This window comes from Octopus bimaculoides, chromosome 4, assembly GCF_046866305.1.
Source record: "Octopus bimaculoides isolate indiv1 chromosome 4, ASM4686630v1, whole genome shotgun sequence".
Lineage (NCBI taxonomy): Eukaryota > Metazoa > Mollusca > Cephalopoda > Octopoda > Octopodidae > Octopus > Octopus bimaculoides.
In genome coordinates, this window is record NC_142931.1 from 15,914,512 (window position 1) to 15,932,866 (window position 18,355).

At 36.9% G+C, this 18,355-nt stretch overlaps 1 protein-coding gene across 2 annotated transcripts in view; it reads left to right on the forward strand.

The window, feature by feature from the left end:
* LOC106877093 (pyrroline-5-carboxylate reductase 2) overlaps positions 1 to 17,567 on the forward strand; it is a 45,265-nt gene extending 27,698 nt beyond the window's left edge. For both annotated transcript variants that reach the window (XM_014925894.3, XM_014925888.3), the window contains exons 3-6: positions 11,450 to 11,629; positions 13,941 to 14,153; positions 16,317 to 16,409; positions 17,277 to 17,567. In XM_014925894.3, coding sequence (XP_014781380.1) covers positions 11,450 to 11,629; positions 13,941 to 14,153; positions 16,317 to 16,409; positions 17,277 to 17,462 — 672 coding nt within the window. In that variant the 3' untranslated portion in view covers positions 17,463 to 17,567. The remainder of the gene's footprint in view (positions 1 to 11,449; positions 11,630 to 13,940; positions 14,154 to 16,316; positions 16,410 to 17,276) is intronic.
* The last annotated feature ends 788 nt before the right edge of the window (positions 17,568 to 18,355 follow it).

An 18,355-nucleotide genomic window follows, 5' to 3' on the forward strand; every position in this document is an offset into this window, starting at 1 on the left:
TGGGGATGTTTTTTTATATTTCAAATATGTTTTTAAAACCTTACAAATTCCACTCACGGGACAATAAACTTATTTTCTTGTCATTAATTTGGTAGAAAAATTTGACAATACTTTTTAGAAACAACATGATCGTTGGATTGATCTGCATGTTACTTTGAGCAAGAAAACACTTGCCCAAGGTGATATGCTGTGTGGTGGGACTGAACTTGAAACCATATGCTGCAAAGTGAACTGTTAATCACGCAGCCATGCCTGTGCTTATAGTGTAAGTCCACTTCTGGTTTAATTAACAACAGTGACTGGCCAATCAGGAATTTACTTATAAGCACCTCAGTCCATCGAGTTATAAAGAGGTACCATGATTGTAAGCAAAGTGCAGTAGTGTAAAACTACTGTTGTGAGTTCAGTCCTTCCTAAATGAGGTCTAGGGATCGCATGGTTTCATCCTTATACCCAGATGTACCATGTTAGTGGGCATCATATCTGACCTTCTGACATGATCGTTGTTATTGTTGTATTCACTCAAATAAACTCTTACCAGGCAAACCTAAGAACAAAGGCATTCCAGTTGTGACCATCCTGCTTTTTCTTTTCTTTTTTCTTTTCTTTTTTTTCTTTTTCCACAGGCAGAGTAAATGTGCATGGCTTAGTGATTAGGATGTTGCATTCATGATCTCAAGGTTGTGAGTTTGATTCCTGGACTGGGTGGAGCATTGTGTTCTTGAGCAAAACACTTCATTTCACATTGCTTCAGTCCACTCAGCTGTAAATGAATTGTAATCTTGCAATGGGCTAGCGACCTCAGGGGGGGAATGTTGTAATTTTGGTTACTTAGATGCCAGCTCTGTGAGTCCTAGGACTTAAGACAGTAATGTACAGGAGTTAATGGTGATGATGATAGTGTATTCATAACAACATTGTCTAATATGTTCTAAGTTGGCAGGGCATAATTTGATAGAGATTTAGTTGCTATTTCCTGCTGGTTGAATGACCATATAGAGGCTCATAGAGGAAAGGAGAGGTTTTAGTTTTAATATTGGCTAACAATGGTTATGCAGTGGCAACAATGGACTCAATGCCTAACAGTATTACATTTTTCTCCTATGTTTGAAGTTCAAATTCTTTTCAGGGCTTGATAAAATAAATATCAATCATTTACTGGGGTTAATTCAATTGATAATACCATTCCTCTTTAAATTTGTAACATATTTCCAATAGCAGAAACCATTGAAAACAACCATTATTCTTATAGCATTAATATCATTGCTTGAGTGTGTATATGTGTGTGTGTATGTATGTGTGTGTGTGGAAATTTCCATAGTAGATTTTGGATTCCATTTATCACTGAACAATGAAAAGAATGATGTCACCCTAACAAAACAGCTGATTAGATAAGCTCTTTTACAGTGTCATGAATTCTAACTTTCTAATCCGCGGCCACATTTATTTGCGTTATCTTGTTATCTTCTGTTTCTGGACAGCATGCGTATTAACTATTGTTTTCTTTCAAACTCTTTATAATAATATAGCACTTGACCTCTGGACTATTACCCCTAGGTTTCTTTTAATCAGAATCCAATTTGGATTGTTTAGGGGATGAACATAACCAATAGTAGTATTTAAAAAGTTGACTCTTGAAAATGCTATCAAAATATCCTCATAAGTCACTGCTTTTGCTATAATGTCTTTTATCTCTCCGCTCTCTTCCCCCACCACCTTGTCCCCTTCTAACTATGGCCTGTCTTCATCACAAGGTTTGTCTGACTTTAAAAATAAAACTTGACAGACAAAGCTGTTATGGGACTACACTACATTATGGTTGTGAAACTTGGACAGTCATAGGCACAGGAGTGGCTGTGTGGTAAGAAGCTTGCTTCCCAACCACATGGTTCTGGGTTCAGTCCCACTGCATGACACCTCTGAAAGAAGCCCGTCATATATATATATATATATATATATATATCTATATATATATATATATATATATATATATATATATATATATATATGTATGTATGTATGTACATGAATATATTTGTGTGTCTGTATTTGTCCCCCCACCATTGCTTGACAACTGATGTTGGTGTGTATATGTCCCCGTAACTTAACAGTTTGACAAAAGAGACCAATAGAATAAGTACTAGGCTTAGAAAGAAAATGTCTTGGAGTCAATTTGCTTGACTAATGGCAGTACTCCAGCATGGCTGCTGACAAATGACTGAAACTAGTAAAAGAATAATAAAAGAAGAAAAGTTTACCAAAGGCATACCAAAAAGCTCAACCACTTTCACCCAACAATTCTTGTGGACAATTCTTCAGGTGACAGGATAAAATTCCCAATACATTTGTGCTTAAAAGAATTAATATGTCAAGCTTGTATGCTTTTCTAAGCAAATTCTAACTGTAGTGGAGTGGACATATAGTGTGCATACCTGATGCCAGATTCCCGAAACAAATCATTGGTGAAGTAGCAGTTGAGTCTGAGTCATGTGGTGGACGAAAGAAGAGATACAAAAACGTGTTCAAGATGACATTGAAAAAGTGTAACTGAGAGCAGTCTACTTGGGAACATCTTGTTCAAGATGGCTCACTGTGGTGTAGTACTGTGTACTCTGCAGTACAATGCTCTGAATGAGAAATGGTTAGAGAAGTCAAAGAGTGGAGGGCTGCATGGGAAGCAAGATTCCCACTGAGTCCCGACTCTGCTATTATGTGCCCCCATTGTAACCATGGATTTCTTGCTGAAATTGGCACAGTAAGCTGCCTCAAGATCTGAAAAGTGTAAAACTGATGACCTGGTCATCTTCAGAGCCATGAAAGATCCACAAAGATCAAAACATAATAATATAACATTTTAAGATACACAAAGATCAGAGCTTAACTGCAGCTTTTGATGGTCCTAAGCAGATATGTAATCTTATGTGGGTGTCTTTTCAAAACATTGTCTGGTTTAAGAAGCTACACCAGACACCATGATAGATCTGAGGTGCAAGTACAAGAGGTGGTCAGACTACTCTGCATAGGGAGTAAACAACAACCACACATGCATCCACACATGCATCCACACATGCAACCAGATGCCTCCATATTTTTTTATTGAGAATATCACTTTGTACATCACAGTGAGAGATTGTGTTGCTTAATAACACATTTCAGTAATGTACAACTCATTCTGCATGTTTCTATTATTGTAATTATTTTTGTGGACTTATCACTGAATCACCAGATGATGAATATCTTATAACTAGCATTATGTCGCAGCTGATAAGACCCAACTAGGTCAAAACCAAGGTGCTTTGGCTGTTAAACATGTATACTCTCTCTGGGATTTAACTCCTAAATTATTTTAAAACAAGGCTTGAATATGTTTTCTTAAGTCTTTAGCATTCATATTTTTCTAGCAAATGTAATGCATATATTCACGTTGTTTTGAATTAATCATGCACTATCTTGTAACTTCAAGATTTCAATGTTGTGATTGTCTGTGTTTACAATGACATTGTAGGGTAGGTGTGAGAGGGCAGATCTGGCCAGTTTGAACATAAAACTAGTAGAATATTTTGGCTGGATATGGCTGATTTAAATTCTAAAAGGTTAAGCTTTACTTCCGGATATTGTTAAAGGGTTTCACTGGTATTATATTTATGATATTGTATAAATATTGGGGTGCAGTTATGCTTTTGTGGTTTAAGAAGTTTGCTTCACAATCATGTTTATTTGAGTTTGATACCACTGAAGGGCAAATATCTTCTACTTATAGTCTCAGGTTGACTAATGCTTCGTGAATGAAATCTAGTAAATAGAAACTGTGTGGAAGCTTGCTGTGTACTCTTGTATTGTGTTTTTGTCTCTTCATGTGTTTGCATGTCATCACTTATGCAGTGGTGATAGTTATGCCCTACATAGAAAATATGTCCTGCAATTTGGAACTTTGATGTACAATGCCTAGTGGAATAAAGTACTTTACTTGAAAACAAGAGCTGGCATCAAGATGGATAGCCAACCTGTCCAATTCAGACCCAGGATGGAAAAAGTAGACCTTAAAACAATGATCATATCATCATCATCATCGTCATCATCATTTAACGTCCATATTCCATGCTGGTATGAGTTGGATGGTTTAATAGTATCCAATGGGTCCAAAGACTGTGTCATGCTCCAATGTCAGTTTTGGTATGATTTCTATGGCTGGATGCCCTTCCTAAGACCAAACACTTTACAGTGTGTACAGGGTAAATTTTTTTCAAATCACCAGCACTAGTGAATTCATCACTCAGCTTTGAACAATAAATAATTACTATAAAATATTACTACTATTACAGGTAAGTTATGCCTGTGGTTCTTTGTACTCTTGACTTTGTGATTTATTGGATATCAATCAAATATATAATTACTGGAGCATCTTGCATGGAAAGTTAAAAATGAAAGTTACAATTTGGAGTTAAAAATTTAGTAAAAAATAGTGGAAACTTTTGTGTACTTTATTAATCTTCATCATTTTAATGTCCATTTTTCCAGTCTTGCCTGGGTGGAATTTATTGAGATAGATTTTCTACAACTGAGAACCTTGTTGCCAATCTAACTAATATTGGTCGGACATGTTTCATAGAAATATTCATATTGGAAATGAATAATGTTCATTTATAATAATAATGCGATATCTAGACAAGGAGACACAGGCATACATTCATACTTAAATACACATACATGTATTTATATACATGACCTCGGCAGAATTTCAACTCAGAACGTAAAGATAGACAAAATACCACTAAGCATTTCCCCTGGCATGCTAACGTTTCTGCCAGCTCAATAATATTGAGTTATATTTATTTAATTATACAGAACTAAATTGCGCAAGGACTGCAACTGTGTGAAAAGAACATTTTCACAGTCTTTCACAGTAATAAAATATTGGATTAGCTAATTTGGATTGCAAGATTCTTTATGTGAAATCATGTTGGAACAAGTTTTGTCGTGTCTTGGGAGATTCATTTTGCTAACAATAGTAACACATGCACAGGTTCAATCCTACTTTTTTATTATTAGTCAATTGGTAAGATATCTAATCAACTAATTGATTGTTTCAGGTCACTGGAAAGGTTGTGAATAGCAACGAAAGAACTTTGGTGGACAAACATATTCAACATATTAAACAAATGATTGATTAGTTGATTAGATATCTAACCAAGTGAATAATAATAAAGAAGTGAAATCGAACCTGTGTGTGTGTTATTATTGATGTAATGACCCTCCCAAAATACAACAAAATTGGATTAGCTGTTGTTTAATCCTAAGTCAACACTGATTGTGCAAACTTATTATCAAATGCATTCCAGCCATGACCATCTAGTATTTTTAAGGATATCTAAGATTTCATTATCTCATGTGTCTTTCCACTCTTTTTAAGATGGTCAGTGGGATTTCATGGAGATTTGGTTGCTGGTTCTAATAGTTTGACCAATCATATAGAAGTTCTTTTTTTTTTTTTTTTTTTTGAATTGCATTGCATAAATATTCATTGATAGGTGCTGGCATGGCTGATGGTTATAAAGTTCAATTCACAACACGGTGGTTTTAGGTTCAGTCCTACTGCATGGCATCTTGGACAAGTGCCTTCTACTATAATCTCAGGCCAACCAATGCTTTGTGGAAAGAGCTGGTAGATGGAAACTTGTTAGTTATGTGTGTGTGTGTGTTTGAATGTTCATTCTCTATGTCCTCATTAACATTGTCAGAACATAAAATAGTGATATTATTTACATTTTCCTAAGGTGGCAAATTGGTGGAATCATGAACACACCAGCCAAAAACGCTTAGCAGCATTTCATCCATCTTTACGTTCTGAGTTCAAATTCCACTGAGGTCATCTTTGCCATTCATCCTTTTGGGGTTCATAAAATATGAAACAGTTGAGAACTGAGGGTCAGTCTAATTGACTTCCCCACCCCTCAAAATTGCTGGCCTTGTACCAAAATAAAGAAGAATTATTTACATTCTCATAGTTCCACAGCTGTGTGGGAGCCAGTAGAATGGAAAATATCTTAGGTAGAAACAAGTGGGTGTTAGTGACAAGAGTAGTGTCTAACATCAAAAACTTACTTTGAATAAGTTTCATCTAACTCATGGCAGCATGGAAAATTGAAAGTAAAAAAAAGTGATGGTGGTGAGGTAAGAAATCAAACTTTTAGTATAAATATATGAATATCCGATTAAGCTATTTGTGAATTTGTATGAGAGGAATTACTTATGTAAAATATCTCTTATGCTGCCACTGAAGTTCAACTACGCAAGATTCTGTGGCAATAATCTCCTGTAGCTACTGGAAATAGTATTATAAATATCAATTCTTGCTGGGACTGTTGTAGACATTTTCCCCTTGTGTCAGACTTTTGGAAGTTTTTCTTACTGGCAGTAACATCAGACTCAAGGTGCTTGAAGTCACTGATTTGGTGGAGTTGTGTGCCACTTTGGTTCAGCCATCTGGTTCGCCAGTCCTCAGTGAAATTGTCCAACCCATGCTAGCATGGAAAGCAGATGTTAAACAACGATGATGATGATGATGATACATATGTACATATATATATATATATATATATCATCATCATCATCATCATCATCATCACCGTTTAACGTCCGCTTTCCATGCTAGCATGGGTTGGACGATTTGACTGAGGACTGGTGAAACCGGATGGCAACACCAGGCTCCAATCTGATTTGGCAGAGTTTCTACAGCTGGATGCCCTTCCTAACGCCAACCACTCTGAGAGTGTAGTGGGTGCTTTTATGTGTCACCCGCACGAAGGCCAGTCACTGGCAACGGCCACGCTCAAACTGGTGTATTTCATATATATATATATATATATATATATATATATATACACACACATATATATCTATATATATATATATATATATATATATACACACACATATATATCTATATATATATATATATATATATATATATACACACACATATATATCTATATATATATATATATTATTGTATATATGTGTACATATATACATATATCTATATATACAAACATAAATGTACATATATATATATATGTATGTATGTATGTATGTGTGTTCGTGTGTCTGTGTTTGTCCCCCCCACCATTGCTTGATAACTGATGTTGGTGTGTTTACATCCCCGTAACATAGTGGTTCAGCAGAAGTGACTGATAGAATAAGTACTCGGCTTACAAAGAATAAGTCCTGGTGTCTATTTGTTTGACAAAAGGTGATGCTCCAGAATAAAAGAAAAGAATATGTATATATATGATATATATTGATGATTAGTGTTCATTTGCTTATGCTCCTGTAACATAGCAGTTTGGCAAAAGGAACATTGAATAAGTTCCAGATGAAAAAAAAACCCAAAAGCCATAAGTACCAGGCTTGATTTGTTCAATCAAACCCCTTTGAGGTGGTGCTCCAGTATGGCTGCAGACTAATGACTGAAACAAGTAAAAGATAACAGATTAAAGATTATCTAATATAGACAACACTCTTTGCTTTTTTAAGAAAACGTTTTTTCATTTTCCAATTTGTGATTTTTATGATGTGTGTATAGATGGATAGGTTGTCTGGAGCCATCTAATGTGACTCTACTCAGAAGGCTGTAATATCATTTGACAGGAAACCTGGTATAAAGAAATACATGGAACAAGGTGGTAACTTTAAATGTCTTTAATGCCTGCCACATGTATATATACACAAACTGAATGATAAATGGAAGTGGTTGATGGACATTTATTCTTATATCTACATGCATCTGCATGGGTTGTATGTTAGCTGTTAACCCTGGTGAGGAAAGCTCACGAACAGTGCAGTGTGTTAGTGCTGTGTAGATGTTGACAACGTTGATGAGAAGACATGATAGAGGTCACTGTAATGTGGTCAGTGGTTAGACCTTAGAAAGTCTGGAACCAACAGACCCTGAGATTAGGAAGAGGTGAGTTTTTATAGCCAGTGGCAGGCTCAAATGGATTGTGGAACAGACTGTCTCATGTGATTCATCTGGAGGCTGCGATTGGTTAGGTTGCATATTGGCGTGCAATAGAGTAAGAGACAAATTGCGCCAATACCAACCAATCAGAGTGGTAGACACAATGGGGTCCAAAACAGCGCACAAAGGTTAGCTGTTACCTGATATGTTCGTATGTATGTATATATAATAGAGAGAGGAAGTTCACTAGAGTTTTCTATATGTGTATTGTTTTTAGAATAGGCATTACAACCTCAAAAGGGATGGGAGCAGGAAAAGCATCCAGCTATGAAACAACACTTTATAAAAAAACATCCAGTTTATGCCAGGATAGAAAAATGATTTCAGAATTATAGTAGCTGAGCTGCATGTTGGCTCTGACTGAGAAGACTTATGATAAAAAGAACTCCTGCCATGTCCTGTTTCTTTTTCTGGCATAGTATTTCTAGGGTTATATTGTTTAATGTATCCTTTTTTAATCCTTTAGCATTTAAACTGGCCAGTTCCAAAATTTCAAACCTACTCTACCTACAATGTCATTCTAAAAAATAAACAATCACATCATTGCAATCTTGAAGCTGTGAGATAATGCATGATTAATTCAAAACAATGTGAATACAGAAGCATTACATTTGTCAGAATAAACTGAATGCTAAGGTTAAAGACAATAGGGGGAGTTGGCTGCTATTTCTGGCGTATCGAGGAGCCATATAACGTTCCCTTGTTATTATAGAGGGGAGATAAGCAAGAAATGTTAAGATAACGAGCAGACTTTGAAGAGATGACTAATGGTAACATATTAACATATAAAAGGAAGAGGAAGTGTTACTGATTCAATGAAGGGTCACAGAATTATGAGGTTAGATCTAAATTTAGTCTGCTTCTATTCATTAGGTTTAATTTTTGTTTTTTAACTAAAAATACATCCCCTAGTTTGATAAGGTGTAAATTAGCTTAGAATCTTATCAGTTATCTTTTAGTTGTTTTAGATCAGGGGTTCTCAACCATTTTTTAATCTATGGACCCCCTTTGATTACTATTTTATTCTGGTGGACCCCAACAGTTATTCCACATTTAAAAACTAGTTTTATAGAAACTTCTTTCAAAATTCTTATTTTGTTTTCCACACATTAATTTGTGTAGGTTGAACCGTGTAAAGTGTTGGAGAAAGAAACCTAGCTGCTTCTTGCAGTACATACCAATACACACATCTAGAGCAACTTTTTTTCAGGGACCCTTAAGATACTATTGTGAATCCCCAGTTTACTATTTTGTTGCGTGAACCCCGGTTGAGAACCATTGTTTTAGTCACAATGGTGACTAAAACATCATCTCCTTCGAAATAGTCACCTTGCTGCACAAGGTGATTAATTTGAAGGAGATGATGTTAAAACTGAGGTAAATAACTTATTTTTTATTAGACATAGCAAGTTTGGAACTTTCTGATACCACCTCATGTATGTATATATATATATATATATATATAAATTGAATTTGACTGGCACCCGTGCCAACGTCGTCTCCTTCATTGGACATGAAACTCAGCTTGCAAAGACTTATTGGGGCAAGCGAATAGCGAAATCGGGATAGCACCTGTGCCCAGCGTCGCCTTTCTGGCACTTGTGCCCGTGACATGTGTAAGGATTTTCGAGCTATATCGTTGTCAGTGCCCCTGGACTGGCTCTTGTGCGGGTGGCACATAAAATACACCATTTTGAGTGTGGCCGTTGCTAGTACCGCCTGACTGGCCTTCGTGCGGGTGACATGTAAAAGCACCCACTACACTCTCTGAGTGGTTGGCGTTAGGAAGGGCATCCAGCTGTAGAAACTCTGCCAGATCAGATTGGAGGCTGGTGTTGCCATCCGGTTTCACCAGTCCTCAGTCAAATCGTCCAACCCATGCTAGCATGGAAAGCGGATGTTAAACAATGATAATGATGATATATAGGAAGGGCATCCAGCTGTAGAAACTCTACCAGATCAGATTGGAGTCTGGTGTAGCCATCTGGTTTGCCAGTCCCCAGTCAACCCATGCTAGCACGGAAAGTGGACGTTAAATGATGATGATGATGATATACACACGCACACACACATATATATATATAGGAGTGGCTGTGTGGTAAGTAGTTTGCTTCCCAGCCACATGGTTCTGGGTTCAGTCCACTGCATGGAACCTTGGGCAAGTGTCTTCTACTATAGCCTCGAGTTGAGCAAAGCCTGGTGAGTGGATTTGGTAGACAGAAACTGAAAGAAGCCCGTCATATATATATCTAAGCCTGTTGTGTATATATGTGTGTGTGTGTGTGTGTGTGTCTGTGTTTATGTCCCTGTAACTTAGCAGTTCGGCAAAAGGTAGCCGATAGAATAAGTCTTGGGGTCAATTTGTTCGACTAAAGGTGGTGCTCCAGCATGGCTGCAGTCAAATGACTGAAACAAATAAAAGAAAAAATGTAGGAAAAAGAGATGACACAGAATAAACAATGGCTGTGTTATGAACTTCATTAGCTTACAGCTGTTTTTCTGCTCTAAGATGCTGTGGGTTCTTAGTCGAGAGCCTGAATAATATCCTATAGCTTCATTGGAGCCTCGAATATGAAGTGCAATTTATTTGGGAAAAAATGACTCACACTTATCCAATATACAGGGAAAGCATTACTAGTGAGAAAGTCTTTGTTGATGTAAATAAAAAAAGCGTGTCCAAAAGGCAATTACTGTACACCAGGTTATTAGTTTCATAATGCTTATGTGAAAGATATATATTATTAGAAAAGCTCTTTTTATTCTTTTATTTGTTCCTGTCATTTGACTGCGGCCATGCTGAAGCACTGCCTTTAGTCGAACAAATTGACCCTGGGACTTATTCTTTGTAAGCCGAGTACTTATTCTATCGTTTCTCTTTTGCTGAACCACTAAGTTACAGGAACGTAAACACACCAACGTTAGTTGTCAAGAGATGGTGGGGGGACAAACACACACGTATATATATGATGGGCTTCTTTCAGTTTCCGTCTACCAAATCCACTCACAAGGCTTTGGTCGGCTCAAGGTTATAGTAGAAGACACTTGCCCTAGGTGCCACACAGTGGGATTGAACCTTGAACCATGTAATTGGCAAGCAAACTACTTACTACACAACCACTCCTGTCCCTTTTTATTCAGTTTTTCATATATATACACACACACATGATGGACTTCATTCAGTTTCCTTCTACCAAATCCACTCAGAGTTGGTCCAAGACACACTTGTTCGAGGTTCCAGGAGTGGGACAAAATCCAGAGCCATGTGATTGGGAAGTTAACTTCTTACTGTACAGCCATGTTGTAACAAATAAATTTGAATTTAATATGATAGTCTTAAAGCTTTTCAATACAAAACATAACATAGAGTACCATTTCCCTTACACATACAAATTCCAGCCTAATTTAAAATTTTTATGAAACCTTCTATTCCAGACATTAGGTGTGACAACAACATCAAAGAATGAAGAAGTTATCAAGAACACACAGGTGGTTTTTATTGCAGTAAAACCTAAGGTTGTGTCTTGTCTACTGGATGAAATCCACCCTTTCGTTAGTTCTGACAAGTTAGTAGTGTCTATCGCTGCAGGAATCCGATTATCTTCTATTGAAGAGGTAAGTTAATTCTTTAATTACCTCCTCTTTATTAACCTATTGTTTCTGATTAAGTTTATTATGAATTGTGCTAATTTCTATTTAACCAATTAAGATTCATGTTAGATATTCTCATCTATGATCTTCCTTGCAAGTACAAAGATTCAAGATTAAAGGAAGTTGTCTACAATGTGTTTAGTTTTATAAAAGCATATTACTTCTTTGCTTCTAAGCAGATAAAGTTGCTTTATTGTATGTGTAGTTCTGATATACGTATATGCATTATTTTACTATCAGGAAACACTAATATTTGTGAAAAGATGGAAAAATATATCGATATTCCAAACATTTTCTAAATTCAAATGACATGGAAAATAGTTTTGTCATTGTTTTGCTTTTATTTTACAACAAAAATGTGTTGGGGTGATTTTGGAAAATGTGAACATTTATATATTGCTAAGCAGTTTTCGCAGTTAGATGTGCTCTTTATATAACTAAATATTTCATCATTGAATATATTTATTTTAAGACATTTTTAGATGTACTACTGCTACTAGTGTGTATAGTAGACGGTAGGTCTCAAAATCCTAATCATCATCATTTAATGTCCATTTTCCAGGCTGTCATGGGTTGGGCAGTTTTAGCCAGACCTGGCAAGCTAGAACAGGTCTCTGTCTGATTTGATTTGGCTTTTATGGCTTGATGCCATTCTTAATGCCAAGTACTTTACAGAGTGTCTTGGATGCCTTCTACGTGGCACTGGCACAGGTGCTTTTTATGTGGCACCAGTGTGGGTGCTTTCTAAAATGCCCAATTGCTTGAAAGCCAATTGAATGATTGGATTGACATAAAATGTCTATTAAGGAATAAAAATCTGAAAGTTGTTGAAGATAACCATTTGAAATCTAGGCAAGGCAGGGTCTCTGATCTGTTTGGGAGGATCCAAATAAGAGTTATACTCTGTGACCTGTTCAACACATTCCAACATGGAAAAGTGGACATAAATTATGATAATGATGAATTAAACAGGAATAATACAGGGTGAATGTCTAATTACCAAGTATAATATTTTGAGAAAATATATTATTATTCCATTACTCTTTCCTTTTTAGTCTAATTGCTTTTTCCCCTTCTGTTCATATTGGATTTTTTGGTCTATATCTGTGAGGAGTAAGAAGTCAGTTACCTCTAGCAAAATATGGACAATGAATACTAAAAACACACACACACACTAGAAATTGCACACAATTAAATGCTTTAGAAATGAAAGCTTTTAGTTTGCTAAATAAAATTTAAATGCTTAACACAGTCTGCAGCAATAAAATAACTCAATTTAACTGTTCTCTATACAGCAGATATAGACATGCCCTGCATATTTTTATTTTGGCATTGCTAATGCTTCCTGAAATTTGCAAACACTGTTCCTGGCATGTTTATACATCTTTTCCTCTTTATGGCTCTTTTAAAGTTCACTTTTCTGTCTTATTTTGTGTACTATTGAATGAAAGGCGAGCCGAGGACTTGATGGGGATGCAGGGGTTGAAGGAATCGGTGGAACAGCTGGCAAGGGCAAATGGAGTGCAGTGGTATGGACATACGTTGAGGAGGGATGAGGATCATGTTTTGAGGAGAGTGCTTGCGTTTAGAGTGAATGAACTGCAAAAGTGAGGTTGACCAAATAAAAAAAGGAGGAGGAGATTGAGAGGGTTGGCTTGAGGAGGGAGGATGCCCAAAACCAGGCGAAATAATGTAAGAGCAATTGCTCTTGGAATGAGGTATATCCAGCCACCTCCATTAACAGGGACAAACCCAAATTCAAAATATTGGACAAGAGAGACCATGTATGTACTTCTAACGTTTTTGATTTGACTTGTAATGTCTCCTCTTTTAACCTTTTTTCAACAAGTTGTAAGTGCACCTGAGCATCAATAGGCTCATCATCGTTTAACGTCCGCTTTCCATGCTAGCATGGGTTGGACGATTTGACTGAGGACTGGTGAACCAGGTGGCTACACCAGGCTCCAATCTGATTTGGCAACGTTTCTACAGCTGGATGCCCTTCCAATTATTAAATAAATAGTTAAACGATTACATTACACACTTGGTTGACCAAACCTGTAATGTAAGTAAAAATTTTTGCATTTAAAGGTTGCTGTAAACTAGAAAGATTACAGACAACATTTCTATTGCATTATGATTGAATTTCCTTGTTTTTCAGTTGACTTCTTGGATTTTTATCATTACATTGTATTTTTATATAGCCACAAAATAATTTTATATGGTATTTATTTACGATATTTATACATACTTTATTCTGTTATATTTATTGTAGCGTCTACCTCAATCAACCCGTGTGGTGAGAGTTATGCCAAATACTCCAGCTCTTGTACAAGCTGGAGCAGCCGTGTTGGCCCCAGGAAAATCTGCACGTGCTGGAGACAATGACTTGGTGGCTGAATTACTCTCTAGTGTTGGAATTTGTGAAGAAGGAACTGAAGAGAACCTTGATGCTGTCACAGGGCTCAGCGGCAGTGGACCAGCTTATGTAATTTTCTTAAATATTTGTATTGCATATAAACCCCTCCCCCTCTGGTCTACTTAATTTAGCCTTTTGTATATCAAAAGTGGAGGTACATGGCTTAGTGGTTAGAGCGTTAGACTCATGATTGTAAGATTGTGGTTTTGATTCCTGGACTGGGCGATGTGCTGTGTTTTTGAGCAAAACATTTCATATCACTCTAGTCCACTCAGGTGGAAAAAATGAGTGATTCTGCAATGGACTGGCGCCCCATCCAAGGGGAAACATCTACAACAGAGAAACTGGCTCTATGCTTTTTATGGAGTTATGTGGACGAACCATATTAAAAAAAAGAAGTATTGGCGGTGCTCCAGCATGGCCACAGTCAAATGACTGAAACAAGTAAAAGAATAAAAGAGTAAAAGAGTCGTTACTTCGGTAAATTTGTATTAAAAGATATTTGTCAGTCTATTCTTGTAGTGATATGAACTTAGTCAAACCTCTTTAAACCATATATGGGTTACCTGCGTGTTTTATAGTTATCTCTGATCAATTATCTTTGCAAGCTCTTCTAAAATATGAATTGATGTAAAAATTGTATTTCTCCATTCTACTGAATCTACAACTGCAAGAAATCAATAGTGAAATGTAACGGACAGTGAAGAATTTACAAAGATGTGTTTGTGTCTATCTGCTTCTACACATTGGAATTGTACAAATATAAGAAATTGTAAAACATATACAAATAAATATACATGGTGTAAACATGATTTATATAGAATTCAATAGATAAAATAGAAACGTATTTATTATATCAAAAAGTGAGTCTGCTCAAAATTTGCCAGTGACAGTCAACCAGCCGTCAAAACTCAAGTAGACTCTTGGAGTGAAATTCCACGAGGTTCCAATTGTTATAACTGTAGAAACTATCTTTTTCTTGTTTCAATCATTAGACTACAGCCATGCTGGAGTACCACCTTGAATCAACGCCAGTATTGATTTTTTTTTTTACCCCTAAGCCTTGTACTTGTTCTATTGGTCTCTTTTGCTGAACTTATGAGGATGTAAACACCAACACTTGTATATGTATCCATATGACAGGCTTCTTTCCATCATTCACAAGGCTTTGGCTGGTTTGAGGCAATTGTAAAAGACACTTGCCCAAGATATCACACAGTAGGACTGAACCTGGAACCACATGATTAGGAAGCAAACAACTTACCACACAACCACACCTGTGCGTATTTTGTTAAAACAAAATGACCGTTGCCAGTACCGCCTGACTGGCCTTCGTAGGGTTTTCGAGCGAGATCGTTGCCAGTGCCCCTGGACTGGCTCTTGTGCGGGTGGCACATAAAAGACACCATTTCGAGCGTGGCCGTTGCCAGTACCGCCTGACTGGCCTTCGTGCGGGTGACATGTAAAAGCACCCACTACACTCTCTGAGTGGTTGGCGTTAGGAAGGGCATCCAGCTGTAGAAACTCTGCCAAATTAGATTGGAGCCTGGTGTAGCCATCTGGTTTCACCAGTCCTCAGTCAAATCGTCCAACCCATGCTAGCATGGAAAGCGGACGTTAAACGATGATGATGTATTTGATGGCATAAAACATGCACAGACATATTAGACACAAGCCATATTCAAGAAAAATGGCTTTTAGTGTATCAAACTTTATGGAAGGCACAACTTTGCATTTAGGACCCTGGGTGATTTTTTGGGGGAAAAAGTCATATATATTGTATATTGTAGTTGAAATCAGTTTTGTTATAAAAAACCTGATCTGCTGTCAGTTTGTGCCAGTTGCCATCAAGATCTCACATGTTCTTGGACCCTACACTGCCAATTTGCTCCACAGAATTGGGATAACTGTGGCCTGTTTGAAAATTGAAGTGGACTGGCTACTGCAGTGTCTCTATGGCAATGCCTTTACATTCCTGTGCACAAGGTGTGGCTAAACATGCCATTTTATTCTGGGGTGTAAAATGTGTTACTCCTCTTTCACATCCTCAGCTGCTTACTCTCCTTGAAGCATTTATGGGTTTTTTTTCTCAATAATTCAATCTTTTATACTTTTAATGAATTTCTGTCATTTTCTTGTGTAAAAATGTTAAAAACGTCTTAAAAAAAAAAAGCCAAGTTGTTTATTGACTCATTTACTGGAATTAATCTTGTCTTTGTTTTTTACTTGCAGGCTTTTGCAGCTATTGAAGCCCTTGCTGATGGTGGAGTCAAAATGGGTTTACCCCGAGCACTCTCTACTAAACTTGCAGCACAAACCCTTTTGGTAAGTAAATGCTTTATTTTGTTTTTTTGTTCCATCTACTTTTCCTAGTTTAATTAACTTGTACCTTGTCAGATAACCCGGCTCAGTGGGTTCTGTGGTTTAGCATTATATCAACCCTGATTGAGTAGAGCTTTGATAGAAAATACATTCCAACCATCACCATCCAAGCTGGTTTATAAACATTACTTGGTAGGATTTCTCCATAGCAAATTGGTAATGGAAAGGTGGTGGGGGACATTTAGTTAATCAGCTGTGCAAATCATCATTTAACATCTGCTTTCCATGCTGTCAGGGGTCAGAGAGTTGCAAATGCTAAAAGGATATTCCTGGGGGAATCCATAAAGGATTTCAGTATTAAGAATCATGGCAGCTCACTTATTTGTATCTTTACTTCATTGGACACTAAACTCTGCTTGCAAAGACATGTTGAGGCAAGTGAAATTGAAATCGTAATTGAACCATATTCAATGACTGGCACGTAACTAGCACCATTTGAGCGTGATTGTTACCAGTGTCGCATCACTGGCACGTTAGAAAATATTCGAGTGCCGCTGGACTGGCTCCTGTGCAGGTGGCACGTAAAAAACACCATTTTGAGCGTGGCTGTTGCCAGTACTGACTGACTGACCCTCGTGCCGGTGGAATCTGCTACACTCTTGGAGTGGTTGGCATTAGGAAGGGTATCCAGCTGTAGAAACATCCGGTCCACCAGTCCTCAGTCAAATAGTCCAACCTATGCTAGCATTGGAAAGCGGACATTAAAAGATGACGATGATCTTCGTTTTAGGATATCAATTCTGTTGTGGTGAGCAGCTTTTCTTGAGTAAGACATAAAATATTAAAGACTCGACAATATTTCTCTTGCAGGGTGCAGCGAAGATGGTTTTAGAAACAGGAAAACACCCAGGTCAGTTGAAAGATGAAGTATGTTCTCCTGGTGGAACTACAATTACTGCTATGCACACACTTGAGAAAGCAGGCTTCAGAGCTGCACTAATAGATGCAGTGGAAGCAGCAACTAAACATTCTCAATCTCTAGCAAAAAACAGTTAAAATGTACAGGTAGCAGTGTATTTTGTAAAAACAAACACCCCTCCCCCCGTTTCATTGAAAGTCTCATTATTATATGAAAAATTATAAATGTATTTTCAAAATCTACATCGTTATCTATTTTTTCTTTTGACTTTCTTTCTAAACTATAAGTAAAGAAAACTTCATCAGTGTCTTGAGGGAAGTGCTTGGATTTTTGTTTAAGCACTTAGCATTAAGAAAATGGCTTCAGTTGGAGAAATCTTCAAATTTAGCTGGATTTAAGAAAACAAATAGAAAAAAAAAAAAGTACAACTTCCAATTTCTATCCACTAAAACTTATTTCAAAGGTCTCTACCTGAAAGTATGTAATCAATAAAATATAGAAAAACGTTTTTAAAACATAGAACATTTCAGAGTCACAATCAACCAAAGTTTGAAACAGTGGAATTTTACTCTACTCAGCTCACCAGGATGAAAAAAAAAAAAAAAAAAATCTATAGGTAACTCCACAAATACTAATGGAAAGACTGTAAGGAGAAAGGGGTGTATACTGGAGTTTTGCCAACTTTCACCTGCAAGTACTCTTCCCAGAGGTAATTTCTACAGCTTCTAAAGAATTCTTATTTTAACAGAAATAGTCACTAAAAGAAAAGGGGAGTATAATAAATAATTTAGTGAGACCCATAATGCAGTCAGTTTGTAGAGGCATCAATTTTTAGGATTAGTAATTGTGTATCGAGAGTGAGCTTGCCTGATGAAGCCCACTCCTTTCAATGCCTCACCCCTCCAATGTAATGAGCACCCAATACATGATACCCATGTAGACTCAGCCAGCTACAACTTATGTAATAATTAAACAGAGAATTAAAATCCAAAACCTATTAAAGTAAAACTGCAGTACTAAAGGTGGGGGA